We start from the raw sequence: 26,993 nt of genomic DNA, 5'->3' as shown, positions 1-26,993 counted from the left end.
TCATGCTGTGACCACAGAATAGATGGCAGCTCATCTAACCTATCTTTCTGCTGGCCTCTTTCCTTTCCCAGCAATGGCATGTGTGGTTGGGGAGTTATTTCGACCTTCTCACTGTCCCTACCATATCTACACTTACCATTATTTTAATGCAATTGTTGTCTTCTGATATCCACACCTCTGGCGTGATTTTCCTCCACACTGTTACTCCACGGTTTCAGCACTCTTAACTAAGGGTCCTAAGTCTTTAGACTGATATCTCTTGTTTACCAACGACGTTACGTGGGGCGCAGCCTCCGGTATCCTGTACCATTTTTCTAAAAAGGTGTTCCACTTAACTTGTAAAGCTGCCCCTTGCTTTCCAATTATCACAGCCTCCCCTTCCAGGTGCTGTTGGGTACATGCCTCCAGGTGCCATCTCTCCTCTAACTCTCTGTTCTGAGTCTCGTCAAAAATCACTGTACAATGTAGCTCAGATTTGGGCATTACAGCCCTGGGTAATATAGCCTGCACGCCCTTTTTCCATTTTTCCCAGGTTTCCTGAATCTGATCTGCGATGTCTCCTATCCAAAAGACATTAGCCTTCTTGTCTTCTCGCACTATCAATTGAGCCCCGATTTCTGGTGCATTCTAATTTTAATTCCAGTTTCAATAAGGCATCTCTGCCTAACAAATTAATCGGAGTTCCTTTAAATACTAGCACCGGCAAAACAATTCCTTTATTTCTCATTCTCAACCGCACTGGAGCTGTGCACTGTGTCAAATGTGTTTTCCTCGAGAACCCTACCGTCTTAATAAACTTTCCTGACATGGGAAGGTGAAGGGCATACTGTGGCTGTACACAAGTGTACGTGGCTCCAGTATCTATCATCATTGGTGTCAGTTGCCCTTCTAACATAACCTGAACAATGGGTTCCTCATCTGCCTCCCTTGTTATCATTGGGTAATGTCTCTTCCTACTCGAGTTCTCGGGGCACCCCTAATACCTCGCATAGGGGTTCACAGGTCCGCTTGGGCCTGTGGGGGCTGGTCCTTGGCTAAACTTTAGTTCCCTTCTTATCGGTTCCTGCTGGTGTGTGACAGGCCATGGTGTAAACGGACAATCTCTTTTCATGTGACCTGGCTGATTACATCCCCAGCACAATCTCTCTACCTCTCTTTCCCCCTGTTTCCTCACTGGTCCCCTCTGCCCATAGCTCCTCTGTCCCCCTCCTTGGGACTTCCAGTCCTGTCTGGGCTGTTTGAATTTAGTCTGTTCCTGATAGGGTATTTGTGGGAATGCTCCTCCAAAGACGTTGATTATTGGCATGGGGTTTTCCGGCCCTTGTCTTACAGTATGATCGGTTCCTCCATATAGCGGTGCTTCATCCAGTTTGATGGCTGTACTCGGACCGGTGGTTGCTGGCAGCATCTTTTTGCTTTTCTCTTTTTCCTTCATTTTGAGTTCTTCAAGCTGCATTTGTGCAGTATGTGCGGTTGGGAGACTGTAGGTCTGACACGGTGGTCAGCAGCACAGGAGCGCCGCAGGGAACCGTACTCTCTCCGGTCCTGTTCACCCTGTACACATCAGACTTCCAATATAACTCGGAGTCCTGCCATGTGCAGAAGTTTGCTGATGACACGGCCATAGTGGGGTGTGTCAGGAATGGACAGGAGGAGGAGTATAGGAAACTGATACAGGACTTTGTGATATGGTGCAACTCAAACTACCTGCGTCTCAATATCACCAAGACCAAGGAGATGGTGGTGGACTTTAGGAGATCTAGGCCTCATATGGAGCCAGTGATCATTAATGGAGAATGTGTGGAGCAGGTTAAGACCTACAAGTATCTGGGAGTACAGTTAGACGAGAAGCTAGACTGGACTGCCAACACAGATGCCTTGTGCAGGAAGGCACAGAGTCGACTGTACTTCCTAAGAAGGTTGGCGTCATTCAATGTCTGTAGTGAGATGCTGAAGATGTTCTATAGGTCAGTTGTGGAGAGCGCCCTCTTCTTTGTGGTGGCGTGTTGGGGAGGAAGCATTAAGAAGAGGGACGCCTCACGTCTTAATAAGCTGGTAAGGAAGGCGGGCTCTGTCGTGGGCAAAGTACTGGAGAGTTTAACATTGGTAGCTGAGCGAAGGGCGCTGAGTAGGCTACGGTCAATTATGGATAACTCTGAACATCCTCTACATAGCACCATCCAGAGACAGAGAAGCAGTTTCAGCGACAGGTTACTATCGATACAATGCTCCTCAGACAGGATGAAGAGGTCAATACTCCCCAATGCCATTAGGCTTTACAATTCTACCGCCAGGACTTAAGAACTTTTTAAAAGCTATTATTAATGCTTTTTGAGATAGTGATTTAGATGCATATCATATTTTTTTACTGAGTTAAGTATTGTATGTAATTAGTTTTGCTACAACAAGTGTATGGGACATTGGAAAAAAAGTTGAATTTCCCCATGGGGATGAATAAAGTATCTATCTATCTATCTATCTATCTATCATTTGTATTAACTTTCTTTGTACCTCTTCCTGCTGCTCAGCCAACCTTCGTTTGTCTTTCCGGTATTTCTCAACCGCATGGACTACGTGGTCTCTAAATTCTTGTGGGGTCATTGACGTCAGCCCAACCACTTCCTCCAGTTTGGATTTTACTTGTGGAGGCATTGCATCCAAAATGCTATGTCGGAACAGTGTGGTGATAAATAAGCTATTTTCCACCTCTTGCTCAGTCTCCAGTCTCCACCTTTTCAACTGGTTTTCTACGTAGGCTGCTGGGTTTTCAGTGTCTCCCAGTGGATCCCCCTTTAAGGCTTTGGGGTCCACTTTGGGTGGATAAAGCTTCCTGAGGGCCTGCCATACCCTCTGCCTCACTCTGTCAAACCCGTCTCCATCAGTTCTCGGGTCGTTCGAGTTTACTATGCCAGCCATTTCCATTAGTTCTTTAAATTTGGAGGTTCCCATCAACCGTATCAATAGTGCCTTCAAATCTCCCATAGCCAATAATCGTCCCACCGTTTCTTCTTCAAAGGCTCTAATCCATTTCCCTGCTCCTTCATGTAGATTGGGCAGAGTGTTTTTCAGCCCTTCTAGGTCCTGGGATCCCCAAGGGATGTACTGCACTTGTCCTGATCCTTTAACTAACAATGGCATCATTCTTCCTCCTTCTTCCCACCTGCCCTGGCTCTCCTCCTCGCCTGACTCCCCATCTGTCTCAGGGTATGTCTTTACTGCCTCCCACACAAATCTCTCCATGGTCCTCTTCTTCCCTCAGTCTCCCTGTGGAGTCCTTCCTTTCTGTCTTGATTCAATACTTGGTTGGCCCCTGGAGTATTTTTCGCATCTCCTCTGGCAATCCCCTCTCAGTAACTTATCTAGCTCTCTCTCTACTTCCGCAAGTCGCTCCCCTACCGCCACCTTCTGCTCTTCTAGGCTTCTGCCTCCTACCTCTTCCCCACAAATTCTCGCATCCTCTCTCTCTCCACTTAACTCTTGCTCCTCCAATGAGTCACCCTCTCTTTCTTCCTGTCCGTGTCTGTACACCTGTGGCAGGGACTCCTCATGATCCTTACTCATGCTTGATTCCCTTCTCTCTTGTGTTTCTCCAAGACTCTCATCTCCTATCTTTTTTCCACTTCCTCTTGAATGCCTCATCTCTTCCTGCCCTGATGAGCCACTTTCTTTTCTAGTCTGTTTATTTCTATGGTATAACCGATACTCCTCATACTCCTTTTCCTCTCTCAAGTATTTCATCCGTTCAATCTCTTCTTTCATTTCTCTCTTTGCCTGTTCCACCTTTATCCTTTCTGCCTGTATCTCCTTCCATATCGCCGCTTTTTCCTTCTCATATTGTCTTTTTTCCTCCTCATTATCCGAAACTTGTACTTCTCCCTGCATGTTTACTGTTCCCGTCAGCAGGGGGCACTGCTAAGGGGTTCCTTCCTCATTATAGGGAGGGGGCTTTACTGTTTCTTTCACATCCGGGTACGGAGCTGAAGCCAGCTTCTCACTGTACCTTCCTCTCTAACAGGCTGTTACTCCAGCACCTTAGTGTCTTCCTCGCTTGTAATCAATATTCTACCTGTCCTCCTCAGCCTTTCTCCCTCTGTTCTGAAGAGTTTTAGCACTTCCATTTCTCGTTCTCTTTTTTGCCCTCTTTTCTTAGATTTATCTTTTGGTTTGTAATTTTTAATTAGTGCCTCCATTTCTTCACACAAGCTTACATCAAACGTTCCTTCTCTTGGCCATTTTGTGACCAGGTTTTTGGTTCCTTTTCCCCATTTTTCTGAAGTTTTTGTGATCTCATATTTATTTACCGGGAATTTTTTGCTCAGAATCTGTACTGCCGTTCCTTTACCTGTCATGTTGTTCTCTCTTTTTAAGGTATTTCAGAGATTCACAGTTCTTTTTCTGGATAATATTATTTACTCTAAGTCTATCGTCTATCTACCAGCGCTTTAAACTATATATTGGACTGTCCTTGTTTCCTATTCTGTTCTGCCCGTACAGACCTCTATTCAGAGCAGTATCCACAGAACTTTCTCTTTGCACCTCGTCTATTCAGACCCTTATCTCTTAAGGCGGTATCCACGAGGATCTTCTCTATTTTCCTTTCCCTGCCCGTTCAGACCTTCGTTTCATACCGGTATCCACAGGGATTTTCTTTATTTTCCCTTTCCCTGCCCATTCAGACCTTCGTTTCATACGAAGCGGTATCCACGGGGATTTTCTCTATTTTTCCTTTCCCTGCCTGTTCAGACCTTCGTTTCATACGAAGCGGTATTATTGGAGTATAAAAGTATAAATTTTGCTGTGTAACCAAAACTATGAAGTCAGTTATTTGCTGAAGACAATGGTGTGTTAATGAGAGGTAGCTAAGAGATGTAGATTAGAACATGATTAAGTCAATGGGTAAAAACAATAGGGACAAGATGTACGTGAGGTACATGTAATACGCAACTATAGATCGATTACATATGCTAATGCAACTGGACCAGGAGATTGCTATAAAAAAATGCTGGGTCCGAGGATCGGTGGGCAATCAGCGGTTAGCTCAATGACTGTCTCAGCTTTGATTTGCAAATTAAAGTTTAACCCTTCTTGAAGAATCTTCTGTGTCTCTTGGTCATTTGTGGGGCACAAGAAACCACAACAGTATCCACAGGGATTTTCTTTTATTTTCCCTTTCCCTGCCCGTTCAGACCTTCGTTTCATACGAAGCGGTATCCACAGAGATTTTCTCTATTTTTCCTTTCCCTGCCCGTTCAGACCTTCGTTTCATACGAAACAGTATCCATGGGGATTTTCTCTATTTTTCCTTTCCCTGCTCGTTCAGACCTTCGTTTCATACGAAGCGGTATCCACAGGGATTTTCTCTATGCACCTCGTCTATTCAGACCCTTATCTCTTAAGGCGGTATCCATGAGGATTTTCTCTATTTTCCCTTTCCCTGCCCGTTCAGACCTTCGTTTTATACCAGTAACCGCAGGGACTTACCAACACCACGTGGAATTTTTGTTAACTTAACTTCTTATTAACTTATTTGTACTTACCCTCACTGCAGTGTTCTTGATCAATCCTCTGAGCCTCCTGTTAACCCCCAATTCTGCCAGATTCTTTGGACCGGAGAGACCCTTCGGCAGTGGTTCCACACTTCTGAGACTCCAAGACCTCCCCAAAACCAACAGAATTCTTAGTCCAAATTGTCGCAAAAAGCGCTTACCTTTTGTTTGGGTGCACCCTTAATTCTGTTAGCCTTGTGGGGGTCCCTAGAGGACTGGGAAGCGTCCCCAATCTGCCGTTTCCTTTCCGCGGGTCTCTTTCCGGTCCTGTTACGGTCGCCAATTTTGTCGTGGTTTCTCGTGCCCCACAAACGACCAGGAGATGCAGAAGATTCTTCAAGAAGTATTAAACTTTAATTTGCAAATCAAAGCTGAGACAGTCATTGAGCTAGTTGCTGATTGCCCACCGATCCTTGTACATAGCATTTTTTTATAGCAATCTCCTGGTTTAGTTGCATTAGCATATCCAATTGGTCTACAGTGTATCACAAGTACATCCGCCACTATTGTTTCTACCCATTGACTTAATCCTGTTCTAATCTACATCTCTTAGCTACCTCTCATTAACACACCATTGTCTTCTACATTCTTAAGATTTCATTCTCCTACTAAATTGGATACATGCATATCAAATAGCAAGTTCAAAGCTGACTACATAGTTTTGGTTTCACAGCAAACAATGCAACTTTATACTCCAATACTCCAGGCAGATTTACAGCTGTGCCATATTCTTTCCATTTCTTGATTGACTTAACTGTATTCCAAGGGATATTCAGTGACTTGGAAATGTTCTTGTATATATCTCCTGACTTGTGCTTTTCAATAACCTTTTTGCAGAGTTGCTTGGAGTGTTCTTTTGTCTTCATGGTGTCGTTATTTTGCCATAATACTGATTCACCAACAGTTGGTCCTTCCAGATACAAGTGTATTTTTACTACAGTCAGTTGAAACACCTTGAGTGCATACAGGTCTCCAAAAACATATCTCCATTTAACTAATTATGTGACTTCTAAAACCAATTGTCTACACAAGTAATGATTTGGTATGTCATATTAATGGGGGGGGGGTTGGGGAGGTGAATACTTATGCAATCAATGATTTTTTTGTTTTATATTTGCAATTAATTTAGATCACTTTGTAGAGATCTGTTTTCACTTTGACACAAAAGAGTATTTTTCTGTTGATCAGTGTCAAAAAAAGCAAAACTAAATTACTGTGATTCAATGTTGTAAAGCAATAAAACATTAAAACTTATGGGGGGGTGAATACTTTTCATAGGCACTGTATGTGGAAGGGAAGGGTTAAATTGATCTTAAAGTAGTTAAAAGGTCAGCACAACATCATGGGCTGAAGGGTCGATATTGTTCTAAGTTGGTAAAACATTGTTGGTGGTGTCTCCTCCAGTTTTGAGAAAGCTGGTACTAATGCCACTTTTCTAAGAAATGTGGTGAACAAAATAGACTGTAATGTTTCTTCTGTTCCATCTAAGGTACCAGGAGATCTGTTGTGCAAGGCGATTAAAGGAGTGATATCTTAACATTTAGTACTAACATTAGTTGCATATTATAGTGTGTGTTAAAGTTTTGTAAATCCGTGTATCTGTGCACACAAACCAAGAAACCCCACTGACAAGCTGGTTTGCCCATACATGAGGTGTAAGTACTGTGCGGAAGGAATATCAGAGTTCCCACTGGGTGTGGAGCTTGATTCCCATCCACAAAAAAAGAGACATGCAGACTTAAAGCCTGTGCACAAACTACATGCTACCATTCCTATTCACAGCAATGAAAATCAGTGTAAACCAGTACATATTGTATTTCCCTGATCTATTAAAAATTTAAAGTCTGCTTCCTACTCCCTGTGTTATCCCAGACCTCATTCACTCCTCATCCACTACCCTCTTCCTTATTAAAACTAGAGTCTTCATCACCGCTCATGCATTGATCTTTTCCAATCATTTGAGCATGGGGTATTGCAGCTGAGGCATAATTCAAATTGACTGTTTAGCCGTATATTGAAAGAAGTGAAGCCTGGTTGTGTGTTAAAGCTTCTGAATTGAGTGATCGATTTCCAATTACACTAATACTAGGTGCTGAACATTCTTGATCAGAGTACATTTTACTCTTGAGAAGTAGTTGTCCATCTGTTGAATGAGTCTTTTTTACTGATTCCATTGTGTTTCTTTTTACTGTGAATGCATGTAAGAAAATGAATCTCAGGGTTGTATATAGTGACATATATCCACTTTGATTATAAATTTACTTTGAAGTTTGAAAATAAGATTTGTCTGATGGTAAATTTGATGCTAGACTTTGCAAGGTTGTTAATTACATGATTCAACCATCTTGAGAGTGTGTTGCTGGAATATGTCCTTAGGTTGTGCTGATTGTTAATGCAAATGAAACTGAACCTGAATCTAGAACTAGATAATCTGCAGGTTGAATAAGATTGGTTATATAACAATGAAATGCAATTTCTTTACCCACTACAAAATCCTTAACTAGAACAACTTGTGAATGCTCAGTCGTTGACTCAATTCAAGGCTGTGATTGATTTGGATTTTTGGGCAGTAAAGGATTTGTAGAATTCTTGGTTTGTCCAGGATTGTGAACAGGATGAAACATTAACTGCCATCTTATACAATGGCAGAATAACCTTAAAAGCCTACATACATAGCTTGCTGCTATTCCTTATGTTCTGAAGATAGAGCTGCAAAGTAGTAGATTTCACATTGCCCAATGCAAAAGTTGACATATGTGGAAACCTGCTTAATCACTTTGGACATCTTGAAGAGCCATATTTCACAGATTTTGCAGATGTTGGAAATCTGGAATAACATACATAAAACTCTGGAGGACTCAGAAAGTCAGGCAGCATCTAGGGACATGAATAAATTGTCGATTTTTCAGGCCAAAAAACCCTTCTTCAGGACTGGAAAACACCTTTTCCACCCATCTGGCTTTACCTGTCACCTTCTATCTATTCCTTCCCCCCGCCCCCACATCTTTTTATCCTAGCATCTTCCCCCTTCCTTTCCAGTCCTGGAGTGGTCTTGGTTTGACAAATTGATTTTTATTAATTGCCATAGATGTCGTATTGGGGAGGGTGACTTGCCCATGATAAGTTTCTTGTGATTCCAGCTCTATCTGGTTAAAGTCAGGGACTTTGATTGTATCTGGTGCTCCCAGTGAGGCCTCCCCATGGCAGACTGCTTTGTTACCACAAAAGCCGGGATATCCTGCTGTCTATTTCAATTGGATTTCCCATTCCCATTCTGATTGAGGCCAAACTCCTTATATTCCAACTAGGTAGTCTCCCGATGAGAGAAACATCGATTTCTCAAATTTCCAGTAATTTCTCCCTCCTTCTCTCTTCTTCCATTCCCCATTCTGGTTCCCTTCTCACCTCTTCTCTTATCATCTCCCTCTGGTTTCCCCTCCACTACCTTTTTCTTTCTTCCACTGTCCCTTCTGATTAGATTTCTTCTTCTTCAGCCCTTTTTACTTCTTCCATCTATCCCTTCCTAGCTTCTTACTTCATCCTCTCTCACACACCCCGTCACTGGCTCTTGCCTATCACCTGCCAGCATGTACTCCTTCCTGTCCTAAGTTCTCATTCTAGTTTTTACCCCCTTTGTTTCCAATTCTGATAGAAACATAGAAACACAGAAAACCTACAGCACAGTACAGGCCCTTCAGCCCACAAAGCATGTCCTTACCTTAGAAATTACCTAGGGTTACCCATAGCCCTCTATTTTTCTGAGCTCCATATACCTGTCCAGGAGTCTCTTAAAAGACCCTATCATATCCACCTCCACCACCATCATCAGCAGCCCAATCCATGTACTCACCACTCTCTGCATAAAAAAAACTTACCCCTGATATCTCCTCTGTACCTACTTCCAAGCACTTTAAAACTGTGCCCTCGCGTGCTAGCCATTACAGCCCTGGGGAAAAGCCTCTGACTATCCACACAATCAATGCCTCTCGTCATCTTATACACCTCTATCAGGTCACCTCTCGTCCTCCATTGCTCCAAGGAGAAAAGACCAAGTTCACTCCACCTATTCTCAAAAGGCATGCTCCCCAATCCAGGCAACATCCTTGTAAATCTCCTCTGCACCCTTTCTATAGTTTCCACATCCTTCCTGTAGTGAGGTGACCAGAACTGAGTACAGTACTCCAAGTGGGGTCTGACCAGGGTCCTAAAAAGCTGCAACATTACCTCTCAGCTCCTAAACTCAATCCCATAATTGATGAAGGCCAATGCACCGTATGTTTTCTTAACCACAGAGTCAACCTGCGCAGCTTTGAGTGAAGGGTATCTTGTTTTAGTCATTAGGTTCTAACACGTTAACTTTCTATCTATTGTCTAGGGAGCCACCGCGCAAGAAGAGGAAGAGTGAGTGGTTAAGTCAGAATCATTTGAACAACATTGAAAAAAAGCAAGGAACCGAATCGGCCCAAGAGATGAAGGAGATGAACAAGGGAACCAACACTGAACACTTACGTGAAGATACCAGCAATAACCAGGCTCCAGCACCTGTGAAACAGATTCAGAAATTGCTGTTACCAAAGCCCAAAGCTGCACTTGTCAAATTTCCTGTTATGCACCTAACACCTTTACCAGTTCTTTTATCTTCAGGCATGCCCATGGATAATTCTGTCAAGTCCATTGTTGTTGCTGTTGACAATCAAGGATCTGTTGTGAACACAGTGCAGGTTTTGCCTACATCAGTGGGAACTCTGATACCAACTTTGGAAACAAAAACTTTGAATCTTAAAGGTGACCTTCCCACCTCTAAATTGCCCAACATAATGATGGTTGAACCTGTCAATACTGCAGTACAAGTCAACATGGATTCAGGTTTTGCCAGCAATCATGGATTACAATCACTTGGAGACCTAGGTCAAAAAAACAAATATATTTCTATGAATGTTCAAACAGACATATCTTATCTTGCACAGAGCACAGCACCGGAGTCTTTAGCCATGTATTGTACTACAGAGAACACTGTATCAGCTTGTGCACAAACTGATCTGAGCTTTGGTGCCCAAGTGTTGCTACCTGTAAGTGTCCAAACGCAAACATTTGAACCTGACACCAAAATCACTACGTCAATAAGTGCTCAGACAGATTCTTTCAGTCAGCCCTGTTTTCCATTGTGTAATGTTTCCAGGAAAACACAGACTTTGGCAAATTCTAGTCAAGGAAGAGACCCAACATTTCAAACACTTATTAATGGAAATAATCATGAAGAGATTTTTGATCATTCTTTAGACCCCTCTTGCAGTGTATGTAGGCAAACTCAAACTACTTTTGCCCTGGAAGCAATGGGCAAGGACCAAAGACCACCCCATTCACCCAACAATAATGCTCTTTTACAGAACACTAACAAATCTGCTGTTGACTTTCACATTCAGTCCACTTTACTTCAACAGAATTCAATGACGGACAATCAAACTCAGACAATTAACCTTTTTAATGACTTGGAAAATATTCTATCTGAAAGCATAGCAGAACACCATTCATTAGAACACCGGGGTCTTTTATCTGATGCCAGCAATGCTTCTGGTGAGAATATGACAGGCAGCCAGTCACAGAATGCAGGTATTGACTTCGACATTGAAGAATTTTTATCTGCAAGCAACATACAAACCCAGACAGAGGAAAATGAGTTTGGTACTTTACAGACAGAATCTGCATTGGAATCTCTGGATATTGAAACTCAAACAGACTTTTTGTTTTCAGACCATCCTACCCAGGTATACAATGGTAGGGGTCAGTCCAGCTATTTAGGACTAGAAATGTTTGACACACAGACTCAAACAGATTTCACTTTCCTTTTGGACAGCGGTCCACATCTACCTCTTGATAGCATTTTGAAACAGTCCAATTTCTCCATAAATGCAGAATCTTCTGGGACTGAAACTCAAACGGAGGACTTGCATGGTAGAACTAATTTCACTAGTACCACCGAAAGCCAGGTTCGGCTAAACTGCGCTGAAACACAGACAACCAGCAGTTCCTTTGAAAACCTTGGCAGTCTTTTTTTCACTAGCAATGAAACACAGACCGTAATAGATGACTTTCTCTTGGCTGATATGGCGTGGAACACTATGGAGTGTCATTTCAGTTCAGTTGAGACGCAGACATGTGATGAACTTGTTCCCTTATTTGAGAGCGCTGATAAACACACCAATTGAGATGTAAAGACAACAGGGAACATGGACTTCAGCTTTGGGATGTGGAAGTACCAAAGTTAATGCTATGTTACTGTGCACCTTGTTTTGAAGCAGCTTTTTGGGGATATAATTTTCATTAGAACTGGAAAACATAAATATCCCAGATATTTAAATTGACGTGGATATTGGGGTCTTCTTTTCCCTTAGGGACTTTCCATATTTTCTCATGAATGACAAAAAGCCAAGTTCTATACTATTTGGTCTTCTGATTAAACCAAACCTTGATTCAGCATTTGTTACTTCCATCTTTCCTGTTTGCCTGTTTGCTTTTGTCTCTCTTTTCACCAGGCACACAACTAGATTGAATATTCCATATGGCTATTGAACGATCAAATAAGAAGTATCCTAACTGATCCTATCCTAGTATATTTCAACGGTACAATATTATGTATGACACCATTTTTTTCTCTATTGTCTATGTACTGACTACTGGCTGACATTGAGTTTCATGAACATCTGGGATCTTTGTCTAAGGGTATTGTGACCCTTCCAAGCATGCAAGAACAGGCTTTTGAGAAAGAGGGTGCACAGTGTAACATTTGCAGCCAAGGTTATGGTTTGAGCATTCTGTCCAGCCTAGCAACACTAGGTCCATAAATGTAATATTAAGCCATTAAAATTGAGGTAATGTTTCTAATTCTTGCAGATTCCAGGGAAATCCTGGAGGACGGGAGCCCAATTTGTCTCCAGTTTGAATTGTTATTTTTTGGGTAGTTGTTAATGTAGTGTCAGTACCCCCCCACTGTCTCATTTAAAAGTTTAAATTTATCACTGCATTTTGACTTTGTCGGTATGATTCAGGCACTTGGTTTTAAAATGAATGTCTGGCAGCTGAATATTTGTAGTACATTGGAAGAAAACCTTGAAGAGAAGTGAAAAGAGAAAATGTTGGAAACATTCATCAAGTCTGGCAGCATCTGTGGAAGCAGAAACAGTAAACGTTCTGGATGTAAGACCATATTAGAACTGTGACAGATGAAAAAATAGGTGAAGAGAAGGTTGCAGAGAACTGGCTAGAACAAAGGGAGTAAGTTAAAAGCAGGTTATGTTTAGAAACATAATCTGTTCTGAACTGTCACATTAACTCGTGGTTTTACCCTCTCAGGGATACTCCCTTTGTTCTATTCATCTTTTCCCTGCCTTGGTAACGAGTTAAGTTCTGTTAAAGGTCTTAAGCTTGAAAAGTTAAATCTTTTTCTGTTTCTAGAGGCTGTCTACCAAACTGGTTGTTTCCCGTCTTTATTTAAGATTTCCAGGGTTTACAGTTTTCTTATTTTTATTTGAACAGAAGTGAATGTCCACAGTTGCAGCAGAATGAATGCACTTAATGCCATCAGGTTAATGTTCTGCTTAACTAAAACAGATCATCCCTTTATATAATTGCTGCCCTTTCAGGACACTTGACATTGGAACTTGATCCTCCTAGGTGTGGCTAGCTGCTTAATTTGCACACAGCAGCTTTGACTCTTTCATTAACAGGATTATTTCAAGCCTTGTAGCTAATGGTATGTCAAAACTCTGGGGGTTTCATAGCCTAGATGTTTAGAAGCCACTTCACCATTTCACATGACAATGTGAGGTTATTTTCTGCTTATTTATAATATTTGTTTCTATCTTTAATAGGATAAAGTGCACACGATTTTCTTGTCTAATGCAAGAGATGGACATGAAGCAGTAGGAATATTATTGAATTATGTGACCAGTCTTTCTTGACTTCTAAGAAATCATCAACTGAGAATCCACAGTTGCAGCAGAATTAATCCACGTAGTTCCATCAAGTTAATGTTATTCTGATCTATTAAAATTGGCTATAATTATAGTTCATTTCTTTCACTCTCAATCTCAGTGTAAAGCACAACTCTGAAATATGATTATATTTGGTATGTTTAATCATCCAAGATTAATTAGAGAATTACTTCTATCGAGTACAGGTCCAGGGCTACCTGCAGGTTAATTCTACCCCAGTACCTGGGTGTTTGTGGGGAGTATGGAGATCGGGTAGTGTTGGAAGCTTGTTGTGTATTTGGATCCTCCTTAAGTATCATGAGGTCCTTTAAGACCTCGACCAAATAATATATATAACCCTGTGTGTATACTGTGCCACTGAATATTTCTGATCCCTTTTTGGAATATAAAGTTAAATGAATTCTGCGGGAAATATTTTTGGTACTTAGCTCTCATGTTTTGTTTTACCAGAGTCCCAGAAAAAAGTGTTTAATCTTCCAGTTCAACTTGTGTGATTCTGCATTTTCGACTGGATGGTCTTTATCCATTTTAATCTTTCGGTCGTACCTGAAAGAATTACGGTACTTTTCAGTAAATGTGGAGCTTGAGTATAACCTGTGGAAACTTGTTCGTTGGTTATGTGCCATGTCTTATGGAAACTAACCTGTTTGAATTGGTAGTTAAAACATGATGTTGCTCTGACCTGGTCCAAATCAGAAATGGTGTATATAGATAAGAGTTGACAAAATTATTGAATGTTACAAAGTCAGGTATCCATTTGTAAGTGTAGAGCTATCGTTGTGTGTATTTGGTTGTCATGTTTATAAATAACCTGCAGCTCAGCTTTGAAGGCTGTTAAACCAGGAGGCATAGGAAACCTGTCATAGGGCCATTTTGAAGCTATATTTATGGCAGTATTGGGGTGTAGAGAGTACGCAAGTGCTGGGGCAGTGTGGCAGAGGCTAGGTATGCTGTGAAAAGCCCTTTCACAATACTGTGATAGAATTGGGCATTTACCTTACCTGGTAGAAGAATCAAAAGCAGTGGCTGGGTTAGTGTTTTAGATTACTGTCGAAATGTATAATTCAAATGTCAGCTTAATTTTGGAAGCTTCACTCACCTGTGATATGCTGGATTTCTATATTCATACTATATATCCTGTTATTTTTCTCTTTCTGAATATTACGTTTTACTAGCTTCCTTAAGCTGTACCTGGGTGATCTGTGTGCCATTTGTTACACTCGTAGAGCATTTATATTTAGACCAAAAACCCATGCACTTGTACTATATTGCGACATATTCAATGTTAAATGTAACTTTGTCTGATTGAGACTGCTGATTTTAAAATGATTCCATCACAAAGTCAGAGTCAGATTTATAAGTTAAATACCCAGGTCAAATTTCCAAGGCCACTGTTCTCATCTGCTCTTTAGTATAGGGTTGTGCTGCCATCATTGGACCTATTTAACACTGATTTTAAATGAATAATCTGTTCATGCACTTCTAATGTGTTAATGCACTGTTTCTATGACCCTAATGACTCATTGCCTTAACTTAGTCACTATTAGTGTCAGTGTTAAACCTATAACCACCAGTATTATTTTTGTATAATGTAGTTTAATATGTTCATATTTTGACCGTTGCATATGATTTATTGAAATCCTAGTGCAGCAAGAAGAGTGAAATTGTTTTTTTATTGATTGTTTGCTACAGAACCCTTGGCATAATGAACAGACATTTCAAAACAAAGTACTTGGATTAATTGCAACACTTCACTTTATTAGGGCCTTTGCATTATTTAATTTGATGATCAACTCATGGACTACAACGTGGCTTTATAGCCTTGACTAATGTCTTGGATAATGTTCGCCCATTTTTGAAATATAATTCATTTGTTAAGTTTAATGAATGGAGGAGGTGAGAGATTGTGGCTTGTTTGTTTTGGTTTCATATTTCTTGCAAAAGAGACTTTTCATGCTGGATGAGTGAATTCTAACATTGTCTTGAATGTGTAACAATTTAATAACACTTCATTCTACTTTGTGCATTCTGCACATATAAAGTGCCCTGCTATTTCTATAGATAGAATGTATCAGGATGCTTGCTTGAAGGCTCCTTTTCTTTTGTAAATGGACATCGCCAAAGTGAGCTATCCTATTGACGTTGACTGTCACTGTGATATTTATTTCAGGTTGATGAGTAGCATGCTGCTTGAAATTTACCTTTTAACTTATTAATGGCAACAGACAGTTGAAGATTATGTCAACTTGTAACAGCTTCTGTATCAGCATTTTTCATTGAGTCTTTCAACTTGAGATGGAACATGGAGACAGTTTACTGTTCTCCAGATGCCTTTGGTGAATAGCGATAATTCTGGTACACTGTAAAGTCAGGCCAATCATTTATTTGATACTCAGTTTGAAATGAAGTTGCATTATAATTCTAGCTTTCTTTGGATGCTGATGCAGCCCAGACACACTAATTAGACTGGCAGTGTTAAATAAAAATAGGATTGGGTTTGGGGAACCTTCAAATGCCAAGGCTTGCACATGGTCAAGGTTGTGAAAGCCTGCTGGCATCTGTGGAAAATGAACAGGTATTCTCTGGAAGAGAACAAGTAAAATCAGCACGAGAAAAGCATAACCAAGTCATTTTTAAAGGATATTTTTATGTCTTTAATTTGACGCACCATGGGCGGGGGTGTGGTGGGAGAGAATTCATGGTTCATGAATTCTGCTTGAGTTACCCATCAAAGAATACTACACAACGGTTTATGAGACTGACATATTTTATTGATAAACAACTGCTGCATGCAGCATTAACTTACACATTTCGGTTACATCAATTTCTTTGAAAACACCTAAAGAATCATTATCTGTGTATAACCAATGAAATTTGTGTAAATGCATGTAAAATAGTGAAGACGCGTGTTTCCCTTTTGGTCAATATGGGTAAGAATTTCTTTTAAGTTAATGCTAGATATGTTAACATGTTACAAGGTTTGTTGTACTCCAGTTAGCCAAAATTTTGCACATAAATTATTTGCTGGTGTATAATGTTAGTGGATATTTTGTGTCAAACATATGCTGGTTAGAACTCTGCAAAGTTGCACCAAATAAAGATCAGTTTATTCAATATGAATGGTGTGTCTTAATTTACTTCGTTACCTGCCAATTAATGTGTTTTGCCAGATTGTTGTGTTATATCCAATTATGCTGATTTGCTTTTTATATTGACTTGGTTGTACAGTCATAATTACCGTGCTTAAATGGCATTTAGACATGCATGTACGTAGGTAAGACATAGAAGGATATAGGTAAGTGGAGTTAGTATAGACAGGCAAAATGGTTAGCATGCATGTGATGGGCTGAAGGGCCTGTTTCTGTGCTAAATAACTGACTGACTACAAGCACCCAAATCCATTTTGTTCTGAGGCATTCAGCTATTTTTCTTTAAATTCTGATTCTTTTTATTTTCCTTTGGTCTTGAATACATTTTTGAGGTTTGATCTTGTGGATACATTGGGTATGTTAATGAAGTAAAACTATAAAAAATGCCACTCCACTAGAGATTCTAAACGCCTTTTTCTACCTTGGCCAAAGAAGCACTGTGTTGGGACTTCTTTTCACACTATACAGTTGCAAGAAAAGGTTTGTGAACCTGTTGCAATTACCTATTTTTCTGCATTAATTACTCATAAAATGTGGTCTGATTCATCTAAGTCACAGTAATAGACAACCATAATCTGCCTAAACTAATAACACACAAGGAATTGTACTTCTCGTCAATACTGAGTACACAATTTAATCAATCACAAAGTCTAAAAAAAGTCTGAACTTCTGGGGTAATAACTTCTACAAAAGCTATTTGTTATCAGGTTTTCCGATCAATGAGGTGAGATTGGAAGTGTGGGTTGTAGAGGTTCCTTGCCCTATATATTTTTTTAAAAAGGACACACAGTCAGGTTACTCACAGAGCTTGCTCTTCTCAAGAAAATCTGTTTATGCGCACCATGCCTCGATCAAAAGAACTTTCAGAGGACATTTGAAGAAGAATTGTAGGGATGCATGAAGCTGGAAATGGCTACAAAAGCATTTCCAAAGACCTAAGTATTCATCAGTCTACAATAAGAGAAGTTGTCCACAAATGAGGAAATTCAGTACTGTTACTATTCTCCCTAGGAGTAGATCACACCAAGAGCACAACATGCAATGCTGAAGGAGGTGAAAAGGAACCCAAGGGTAATAGCAAAAGACCTGCAGAAATTTCTAGAACTTGCTAAAGGCTCTGTTCTTTATAAGAAAAACACTGAACAAGAATGGTGTTCGTGGAAGGACATCACGGAGGAAACCACTGCTCTCCAAATAAAAATAATGCTGCATGTCTCAAGTTTGCAAACATAACACCTGGATGTTCCACAACCCTTCTGGGACAATGTTCTGTGGACAAATAAAACAAAAGTTGAATTTTTTGAGGGCAGAAATGTACAGCATTGTGTTTTGAGGAAAAAGGGCACTGCACACCAACACTAAAGGCTCACCCCAACTGTGAAGCATGTGGAAGGAGCATCATGGTTTAGAGCTGCTTTGCTGCCTCAGAGCCTGGACAGCTTTCCATCGTCCAGGGAACAATGAATTCAAAATCTATCTATCTATCTATCTATCTATCTATCTAAATTGTATCATGGCACTTTATGGGAGAATGTCAAGGTAATGGTTCATCACCTGAAGCTTAATAGAAGTTGGATGATGCAACAAGACAAAGATCTGAAACACGAGTAAATTAACAACAGAATTGTTTACAAAGAAGAAAACTTGTGTTTTGGAATGGCCAAGTTAGAGTCCAGACCTTAACCCAATTGAGACGTTGTGGCATAAGCTGAAGAGGACGGTCATGCAATGTATCCCAAAAATATCGATGAACTGAAATAGTTCATATGGTGGAACAGTCTAAAATTCCTCCTTGCTGTTGTGCAAGTCTGCCAAGCAGCTACAGGAAACATTTGATGGAAGTCATTGCTGCTAAAGGAGGTTCTACCAGTTATTAAATACAAGGGTTCACATACTTTTTCCTAGCTTAGCCCAGCCTGGACACATTAAACAATGTGCTCAATAAGGAGATGAAAAATACAATTGTGTGTGTATGTTATCAGTTTAGGCAGATTGTGTTTGTCTATTATTATGACTTAGATGAAAATCAGGCCACATTTTATGAGTGATTTAATGCCGAAAACCATGTAATTACAAAGGGTTTACAAACTTTACCTTGCAATTGGAGGTTAATGATATGGATGATGAAATTGATGGCTTTGTGGCAAAAGTTTGCATACAGTAAAAAGGTAGGTGGAGGTGCAAGTAATGTTGAGGTAATAGGGGTCTGCAGAAGACTTGGACAGATTAGGTGAATGGCAGATGCAGTATAGTCCAGGGAAGTGGATGGATGGTCATGCACTTTGGGAGTCCTTGTGCAGGATTCCATAAAGGCTAACTTTCAGGTTGAGTCAGTGATAAGGAAGGAAAATGCAATGTTCAAGTTCATTTCAAGAGGATTAGAATATAAAAACAAAGATATATTACTGAGGATTTGTAAGGCATTGGCCAAACAGAATTTGGAGTATTGTGAGCAATTTCGGGGCCTTTTATCTAAGAAAAGATGGGCTGGCATTGAAGATGGGCCAGCGGAGGTTCATGAGAATGATCCCAGGAGTGAAATGATTAACATATGAGAGTGATCTCATTGAAACCTATTGAATATTGAATGCCTCAAAAGAGTGGATGTGAAGAGGATGTTTCCTATAATGAGGGGAGTCTAGGACCAGAGAGCACAATCTCCGAACAGAAGGATGTTCCTTCAGAACAGAGATGAGGAGGAATTTCTTTAGCCAAGAGGTGATAAATCTGTGGAATTCATTGGCACAGATGGCTGTGGAGACCAAGCCATTGGGTATATTTAAAGTGGAGGTTGATAGATTCTTGAATAATCAGGGTGTCAAAGGTTACGGGGAGAAGGCAAGAGAATGGGAATGAGTGGGATAATAAATCAACCATGATGGAATTGTGGAGCAGACTCGATGGGTCAAATGGCTTAATTCTGCTCCTATGATTTATGGTCTATAGTTTATGAAAATTTTTATGCGAAGTCAGCTAATAGATTTATATGTGAAGTGTCCTCTCCCTCTTGCCAATATTCTTGAGGTGAAAATTGCCTTCAAAATATGGTAGCATTAGGCAGTATTTGCATTGGCAAGGCAAAATCATTCACAAGAAACCTGCCACTGAAATAAAAATAGGAACTGGAAATACTCAGTAGGTCAGGTATTATCCGTGGAGAGACAGAAAATGTAAATATTTCAGGCCTTAATCATCAACCTTGTTTTAAACCTCAAAAACTATACCAGGCTATTCCATTGCAGAAACCATTTTCAAATGAAGTCAATCCTAGACCCAGCATCTACGTCTCTACGCCTCCATATAAGAAGGACGTGGAAACCATAGAAAGGGTGCAGAAAAGATTTACAAGAATGTTGCCTGGATTGGGGAGCATGCCTTATGAGAATAGGTTGAGTGAACTCGGCCTTTTCTCCTTGAGCGACAGAGGATGAGAGGTGACTTGATAGCGGTGTACAAGTCATTGATTGTTGGATAGTCAGAGGCTTTTCTTCAGGGCTGAAATGGCTAGCATGAGAGGGCATAGTTTTAAGGTGCTTGGAAGTAGGTACAGAGGAGATGTCACAGGTACGTGTTTTACACAGAGAGTGGTAAATGCATGGAATGGGCTGTTGGTGGCAGTGATGGAGGCGGAAAGGGTAGGGTCTTTTAAGACTCCTGGATGGGTACATGGAGCTTAGAAAAATAGAGGGCTATGGGTAAAGCCTAGGTAGTTCTAAGGTAGGGACCTGTTCGGCACAGCTTTGTAGGTCAAAGGGCCTGTATTGTGCTGTAAGTTTTCTATGTTTCCAATGTGTAGTAAGTTTCTTTGTAGTAAGCATGTCTAATGTGATGTCACTGAATATGTTAGTGAGACACTGGGTGGGAGTCATTTATATCTATACAAAATCCTTAGAGGAGTAATTTTGTTTTTGAATAGTTAAAGGTCAGAATGCAAAAAAAATTGATATCTTCCAGGGTTATTGTGCTGGAGAGATCACAGAGATATCAAAGGGCCATAAACTGATTGAGTATAAGGAGGATTTTATAATCTGTAAATTCAACCAAAGAATGATGTTAGATCAGAAGAATGGCACAGTGATTGAACTGGATGGTGCAAGTTAATACATAGTGAATAGTGGATTGAACAAAAGAGACTCGCCCAATAGCAAGTCTGGAGACACTAGGCTCCATCCAGTGTTAAGGGAATATAGCTACTATACTCTCAGTTAAGTACATGGTAATCATAGGAAATGCCACGTACTGTAAATATAATGCACTAGGCCTAGATTTTAGGACTTGTTGTGGATTAGACTGAAATGGTTACCAGCGTTGGTAAATCTCCACATGTAGTTTAACATTTCAATCCTAAACTTAACACCTTTGAATCCTACTCCACAGATCATGCAAGCAAGGAAGAGTGTTGATTAATGCAAAATTAAGTTATTTACACATTTGTCCTGCTGCAAGAATAGATTGCAAATTTTATACTTAATATTTTTAAGGCCAAAGTCAGGTTTTAATAGTTAGAATATCCATATTTTATGGCAAAATGAAATAATTAATTTTGGGTGTTTGGATTGTAAATTCCATTCATTTCATAACAATAAATTTAAAATGATAATCTTGTAAATTTCAACTTTGTTTCAGGCAAATGGAGGATGCAATAGTTCTATCTAAAACCAGTGTTTTATGCCTAAACTAGGGAGACTACAACGGGATGAGGAAGGAGTTGAATAGGGTTGTCTGGCCACATAGGCTATATGGTGGGACAGTTGAGGAACAGTGGAAGACTTGCAAAGAGATTTTTCATGGTGCTCAACAACAGTATATTCTGGTTAAAATTAAGGACAGTAAGGGTGGGGAGAACCAGCCATGGATAACAAAGGAAATAAAGGAAGGCATCAAATTAAAAGCCTGTGCGTACCACGTCGCCAAGTGTAGTGGGAAACTAGAAGAATGTGAAAACTTTAAAAAGCAACAAAGAACCACTAAGCAAGCAATAAAGAAAGTGAAGATAGATTATGAAAATAAACTAACATAAAATATAAAAATGAATAGTAAAAGTTTTTTTATAATTATATAAAGCAGGAAAGGGTGGCCAAAGTGAACATAGCTCCCTTGGAGGACGAGTAGTGGGAATTGATATTGGGTCATGAGGAAATGGCCAAGGCTTTGAATGATTATTTTGTGTTGGTTTTTACTGTGGAGGACATGTCTAACATGCCGAAGAAAGATGCTATGGATACGATGAGAGGTGAGGACCTCGATACAATAGCTATCACTAAAGCGGTAGTGTTGAGCAAACTTATGGGCCTAAAGATAGACAAGTCCCCTGGTCCTGATGGAATATATCCTGGGGTACTGAAAGAAATGGCAGAAGTTATAGTAGAGGCTTTGGTAATAATTTACCAACATTCTCTGGACTCTGGGCAGGTGCCAGTGGATTGGAAGAAGGTGAATGTCACGCCACTGTTCAAAAAAGGATGTTGGCAAAAGTCAGGTAACTATAGGCCAGTTAGTTAACATCTGTAGTTGGGAAAATGCTTGAAGCTATTATTAAAGAAGAAATAGTGAGGCATCTAGAAAGAAATGGATGCAGCAGGCAGATGCAGCATGGATTCAGCAGAGGCAGGTTCTGTTTGACAAACTTACTGGAGTTCTTTGAGGATATAACAAGCACAGTGGATAGAGGGAAACAGATGGCTATTATTTACTTGGATTTCCAGAAGGCACATGATAAGGTGCCACATAAAAGACTTATCCATAAGGTAAGGATGCATTGATTTGAGGGTGATGTATTAGCATGGATAGAAAATTGGTTAACCAATAGAAAGCAAAGAGGTGGGATACATGGGTGTTTCTCTGGCTGGCAATCAGTGGTGAGTGGTGTACCGCAGAGGTTGTTGCTGGGCCTGCAACTGTTCACGATATGCATTAATGAGCTGGGAGAGGGGACTGAATGTAGTGTATCTAAGTTTGCTGATGACACTAAATTGATTGGAAAAGCAAATTGTGCAAATGATACAAAGTCTGGAGAGAGATACAGATAGGTTAATTGAGTGGGCAAGGGTCTGGCAGATAGAGTAGAATGTTGGTAAGTGCAAGGTCATCCACTTCGGAAGGGAAAATGAAAGATCAGATAATTATTTAAAAGATTTCAGCATGCTGCTGTGCAGTAGAACTCGGAAATGCTTGTGCATGAATCACAGAAAGTTGATTTGCAGGTGCAGTTGGCTATCAAAAAAACAAATAGAACGTTGGCCTTCATTGCTAGAGGGATTGAATTTATGAGCAGGGAGGTTATGCTGCAACTGTATGGGGTACTGGTGAGGCTGCACCTGGAGTACTGCGTGCAGTTCCTGGTCTCCTTACTTGAGGAAGGATATACTGGCTTTGGAGGCAGTGCAAAGGAAGTTCACCAGGTTGATTCCAGAGATGAGGGGGTTAGACTATGAGGAGAGGTTAAGTTGCCTGGGACTGTACTTAATGTGCTAGAATTCAGAAGAATGAGAGAATGAGAGATCTTACAGAAACATATAACATGATTAGGAATAGATAAGATAGAGGCAGGGAAGTTCTTTCCACTGGTAGGTGAGATGAGAACTAAGGGACATAGCCTCAAGATTTCGGGAGCAGATTTAGGATGGAGATGAGGAAGAACTACTTTTCCCAGAGAATGGTGAATCTGTGGAATTCTCTGCCCAATGAAGCAGTGAAGCTACCTCAGTAAATATACATAAGGCAAGGTTGGATAGATTTTTGAATAGTAGCGGAATTAAGGGTAATTGGGAAAAGGTAGGTAGGTGGAGATGAGTCCATTGAATGGAAGAGCAGGTTTGACAGGGCAGGTGGCCTATTCCTGCTCCTATCTTATGTTTATTTCAAAATCTGTTTTTAAAAAGAAAGATTGTATTATATTCTTCCTGGCTACCCCGCTGTGTGAATTCTGTGAAGAGATTTACTGCTGAGCCACTGCGGAAAGAGTGGCTTTTCAATACCAAATATCAATTTGAAAATTGGGTAAATGGAGGTTCATCACATAGATGATGCGATTGTTATTGGTTTTTTTCTTATTTTCCTGGTCAACAAGCAACTATGGAATAGAAACAGAAAATGCTTGAAACAGTCAGCAAGTCAGGCATATACTCTGCTTAACTTGCTACATATTTCTAGAATTTTCCATCTTTGTCTGTTTTCCAACATTTTGTTTTCATTTTTAATTTACTGTGCATCATGCACACCACAAAATCCAAGCCACTACTGATAGTACTGATTCCAATCAAGGCCCCGAGTCACAATTGCTTTATATTTTTTGGGTTCTCATTTACCATTATCCAGACATTCCTTCCCATCCTACTCTTCACATCCAGTCTCTCTGCTGCAGCTCAGATGGGAACATAAAAGCAGAAGCTGCAGTATAGCTTATTCCACTGTTAATTGGGTTATAGCTGACTCATATCTTAATTCTGCTGCCTTTTTGAAGTATTAAATTCCTTTAGTTCTTGCATGAATCTCGGCTCTGTATTTCTCAATTGTTGTAGCATGAGCAACTTTATTGGTGAGTTTAAGACTATTAAGAACTGTTTCTGAGTTAGTATTTGTGAAAAGACTACTATATTTCTCAGACAACACAATTTCTCTCTCAACCCCATCAATCCTTTTAATCACCCCAGTTAGCCTGGCCTTTAGTCATTGAAGTCCTCCTAATTTAACCCTTTTAGTCCAATATCATCTGGAGAATCTGCCTTGCATTTGTTACTTTGGGAACCTACACCTCATGCACTCTTCCAGCTCTCTCAAGACAATGGAGTGGTTTGCTTTGGAGAACAGAATATCTGTGGAAGAGGAAAGTGGATCTAAAGAAAGAGAAGAATTTGTATCAAGGTCACAAGGTCTAAAATTGTGAATGTTTAAAGATTTTCTCTGTTCTAATTAAGCTGAAATAAAATTGTGACAACCATTTGTATTATCAAGATCATGATTTAGGATTTTTTAAATTGATATGAATTAAGCATTACAATTATGGTAAAACATCATTTAGGACTGAAAATAACTGGATTTGTCTTTACAGAATGACTTACAGTAAAATTTATATTGCTGTGAGAGGAGAAAGATTGTACCTTGCTGCTCCCCAGTAAACACCACTCAAATCATATTCTGTCAATATTATTGGGTTGATAACTTCTCCTTGCCAGAGCCATAGGATTCATTGTGGCACCACAACTGACCATAAAGTCTACATCATGCATTGGGGTTGACTGATGTTCTATGCTCAGGGAAAATGTGGGGTACGACAATGGGTCATGACAACCATGGAGCTGAGGTAGAAGGCCACAGAGAAGTGAACTTAACACTATAGAAGTCTCTGTGGCAATATGGAGATCGCTATTCCAGGTCCTGAAGATGGAGATGGGTCTGGCTGTGAGAGCATAGGGAGAATATTGTGGCATGTGTCTTTTTGTCTTATTCTACTCGCAATTTTATGAGTTGAGTCACTGTGACTGAAAGCTGATTTCCCAGTGTTATCTTGCTTTATGTTCTTTGTGTGATGCTTCATAATTTTTGAAGGCTGTAACCTTATGCTGTGGCATTCCATTAGTTTGGAGGCTGGGATGTGACTGACGGCCAGCTTATCTTGCATTAAAGAATATCGCCAGCACCAATGATCCATTATTCTTGTTATTCCTACTGGAGGAGAAATTGCAGTCTTTTCTAACTCACTGACCTGTAACATGGCCATATTGTAACAATGGGTCCTAAGGCAGCAGTTGGCACTGTTGTGTCTCTTCTCCAATGTTTCACTCACAATTTTCTGACTTTCATTTCCATTTAGTGTACCCAAACTAAATGTTGCCACTGGTTTGATTCCCAGTGCAAACTTTTCACTGCCATTGGCCATTTTTACAGGAGGGAATAAAGGGGAATGTTTTCTTACTGGCCCCTGATGGTTGGTGCTGAGGATAACTTCACCTTCTTTTTCTTTGTGTGGATCAATTTCGGACTCTGTCACGTCTTGGATATAAACTTCTTTGCTTGCCTCATTTACTTGCGCCTGTGAAATTGTAGAGCTGTACACAGGTATCCTGGTTTGCGAAAAAGCTGGAGTCGTTCTCTTTGGAGATGATTTGGAATTCTCCCCTATGAAATTATATGCCGTTGTGCTACTGGATCTTTTGGAATGTTCAATATCTTGGCCCATCTTCCTTTCTAAGATGGGCACCATCTCTGCACAGACAACACAATGGTTGCCATTTCTCTCCTCTTTCCTTGGTCTCTTAGTTGTTTTCAATGTAGGAATGGAGGAACGGAGGTTATTTGTTCTCCAGCCATGCACCTGGAAAATGAAACCTTTAAATTACATTAGCTGTTTCTCACAACTGTTAGTTATTGCAGCCTAATGAACTACGATATAGAATCATTTCTTTGCTATGTTGCATGAGTAATCAAGAAGCTTAGATCCAATATTTAAGTTGAAACATCTCCATTTTCACTAGTGTCAGGATGAATTTAACTATTGCTCCAATGTGCTTTGTTCCAAAGTAAACTAAGTCTTACTTTTGCTCAGCCATGGAATCCTAATCTTTCCATTTTAACATCACAGACATAGATAGGGTTAATGCAAGCAGGTGTTTTCCACTGAGGTTGGGTGAGCTGGAACTAGAGGTCATTGGTTAAGGGTGAAAGGTGAAATACTTTAGGGGAACCTGAGGGGGAACTTCTTCACTCAGAGTGTGGAATGAGCTACCAACAGAAGTGGTAGATGCAGGTTCAGTTGCAACATTTAAGAGAAGTTCGGATAAGTACATGATGGATTGGAGGGATGCAGGCAATGGGACAGAGAGCATAATGTCTCAGCATGGACTAGATGGGCCGAAGGGTCTGTTTCTGTGCTGTAGTGTTCTATGACTCTATGACACTACAAGTGTTTGTCTTCTGTCTCAATTAGTTGTTCAACATCATTGCATTAACACAGAATGTTATAAAACACACCGTCCATGATAGACTTGGCCTGAATTTACCCTTTCAGGTGAGTTTCCCCAATGACTCTGAGTTTAGTTTGTTAATAGGTGAATTTTGCAAAGCAGGAAACTCCCATATTAATGAATTTGTTGTAGAATGGGCTAGAATTGTCCCAGGTGTGTTGAAGTTGGAGCTGGCATTGTTCTCCATTCTGTTTCCAATCTACAGGCTGTTGTCAGATATGTGCAAGGGTGGGGCTTAGTTGAGGTACCAGCCTCAAAAGCAGATGTGGTGAAACTATAACGTGTGCAAACATCATGCTGGCAAGTGACATTCAGTGCCAGACCTCAATTCTTTAAACCTCACCC

The 26,993-nt window shown here is 40.3% G+C and overlaps 2 protein-coding genes across 5 annotated transcripts in view; one reads left to right on the top strand and one right to left on the bottom strand.

Moving 5' to 3' along the window:
- atmin (ATM interactor) overlaps positions 1-16,657 on the top strand; it is a 39,265-nt gene extending 22,608 nt beyond the window's left edge. For all 3 annotated transcript variants that reach the window (XM_073070377.1, XM_073070378.1, XM_073070375.1), the window contains one exon: positions 9,922-16,657. In XM_073070377.1, coding sequence (XP_072926478.1) covers positions 9,922-11,752 — 1,831 coding nt within the window. In that variant the 3' untranslated portion in view covers positions 11,753-16,657. The remainder of the gene's footprint in view (positions 1-9,921) is intronic.
- Positions 16,622-26,993, bottom strand: part of c17h16orf46 (chromosome 17 C16orf46 homolog) — a 22,076-nt gene continuing 11,704 nt past the window's right edge. For both annotated transcript variants that reach the window (XM_073070379.1, XM_073070380.1), the window contains one exon: positions 16,622-25,999. In XM_073070379.1, the coding sequence (XP_072926480.1) occupies positions 25,019-25,999 (981 nt within the window). In that variant the 3' untranslated portion in view covers positions 16,622-25,018. The remainder of the gene's footprint in view (positions 26,000-26,993) is intronic.

The sequence above is a fragment of the Hemitrygon akajei genome, chromosome 17 (assembly GCF_048418815.1).
Source record: "Hemitrygon akajei chromosome 17, sHemAka1.3, whole genome shotgun sequence".
NCBI classification, from domain to species: Eukaryota; Metazoa; Chordata; class Chondrichthyes; order Myliobatiformes; family Dasyatidae; genus Hemitrygon; species Hemitrygon akajei.
The sequence above is the reverse complement of the archived record's forward strand: the minus strand, read 5'-3'. Positions and strand labels throughout refer to the sequence as shown.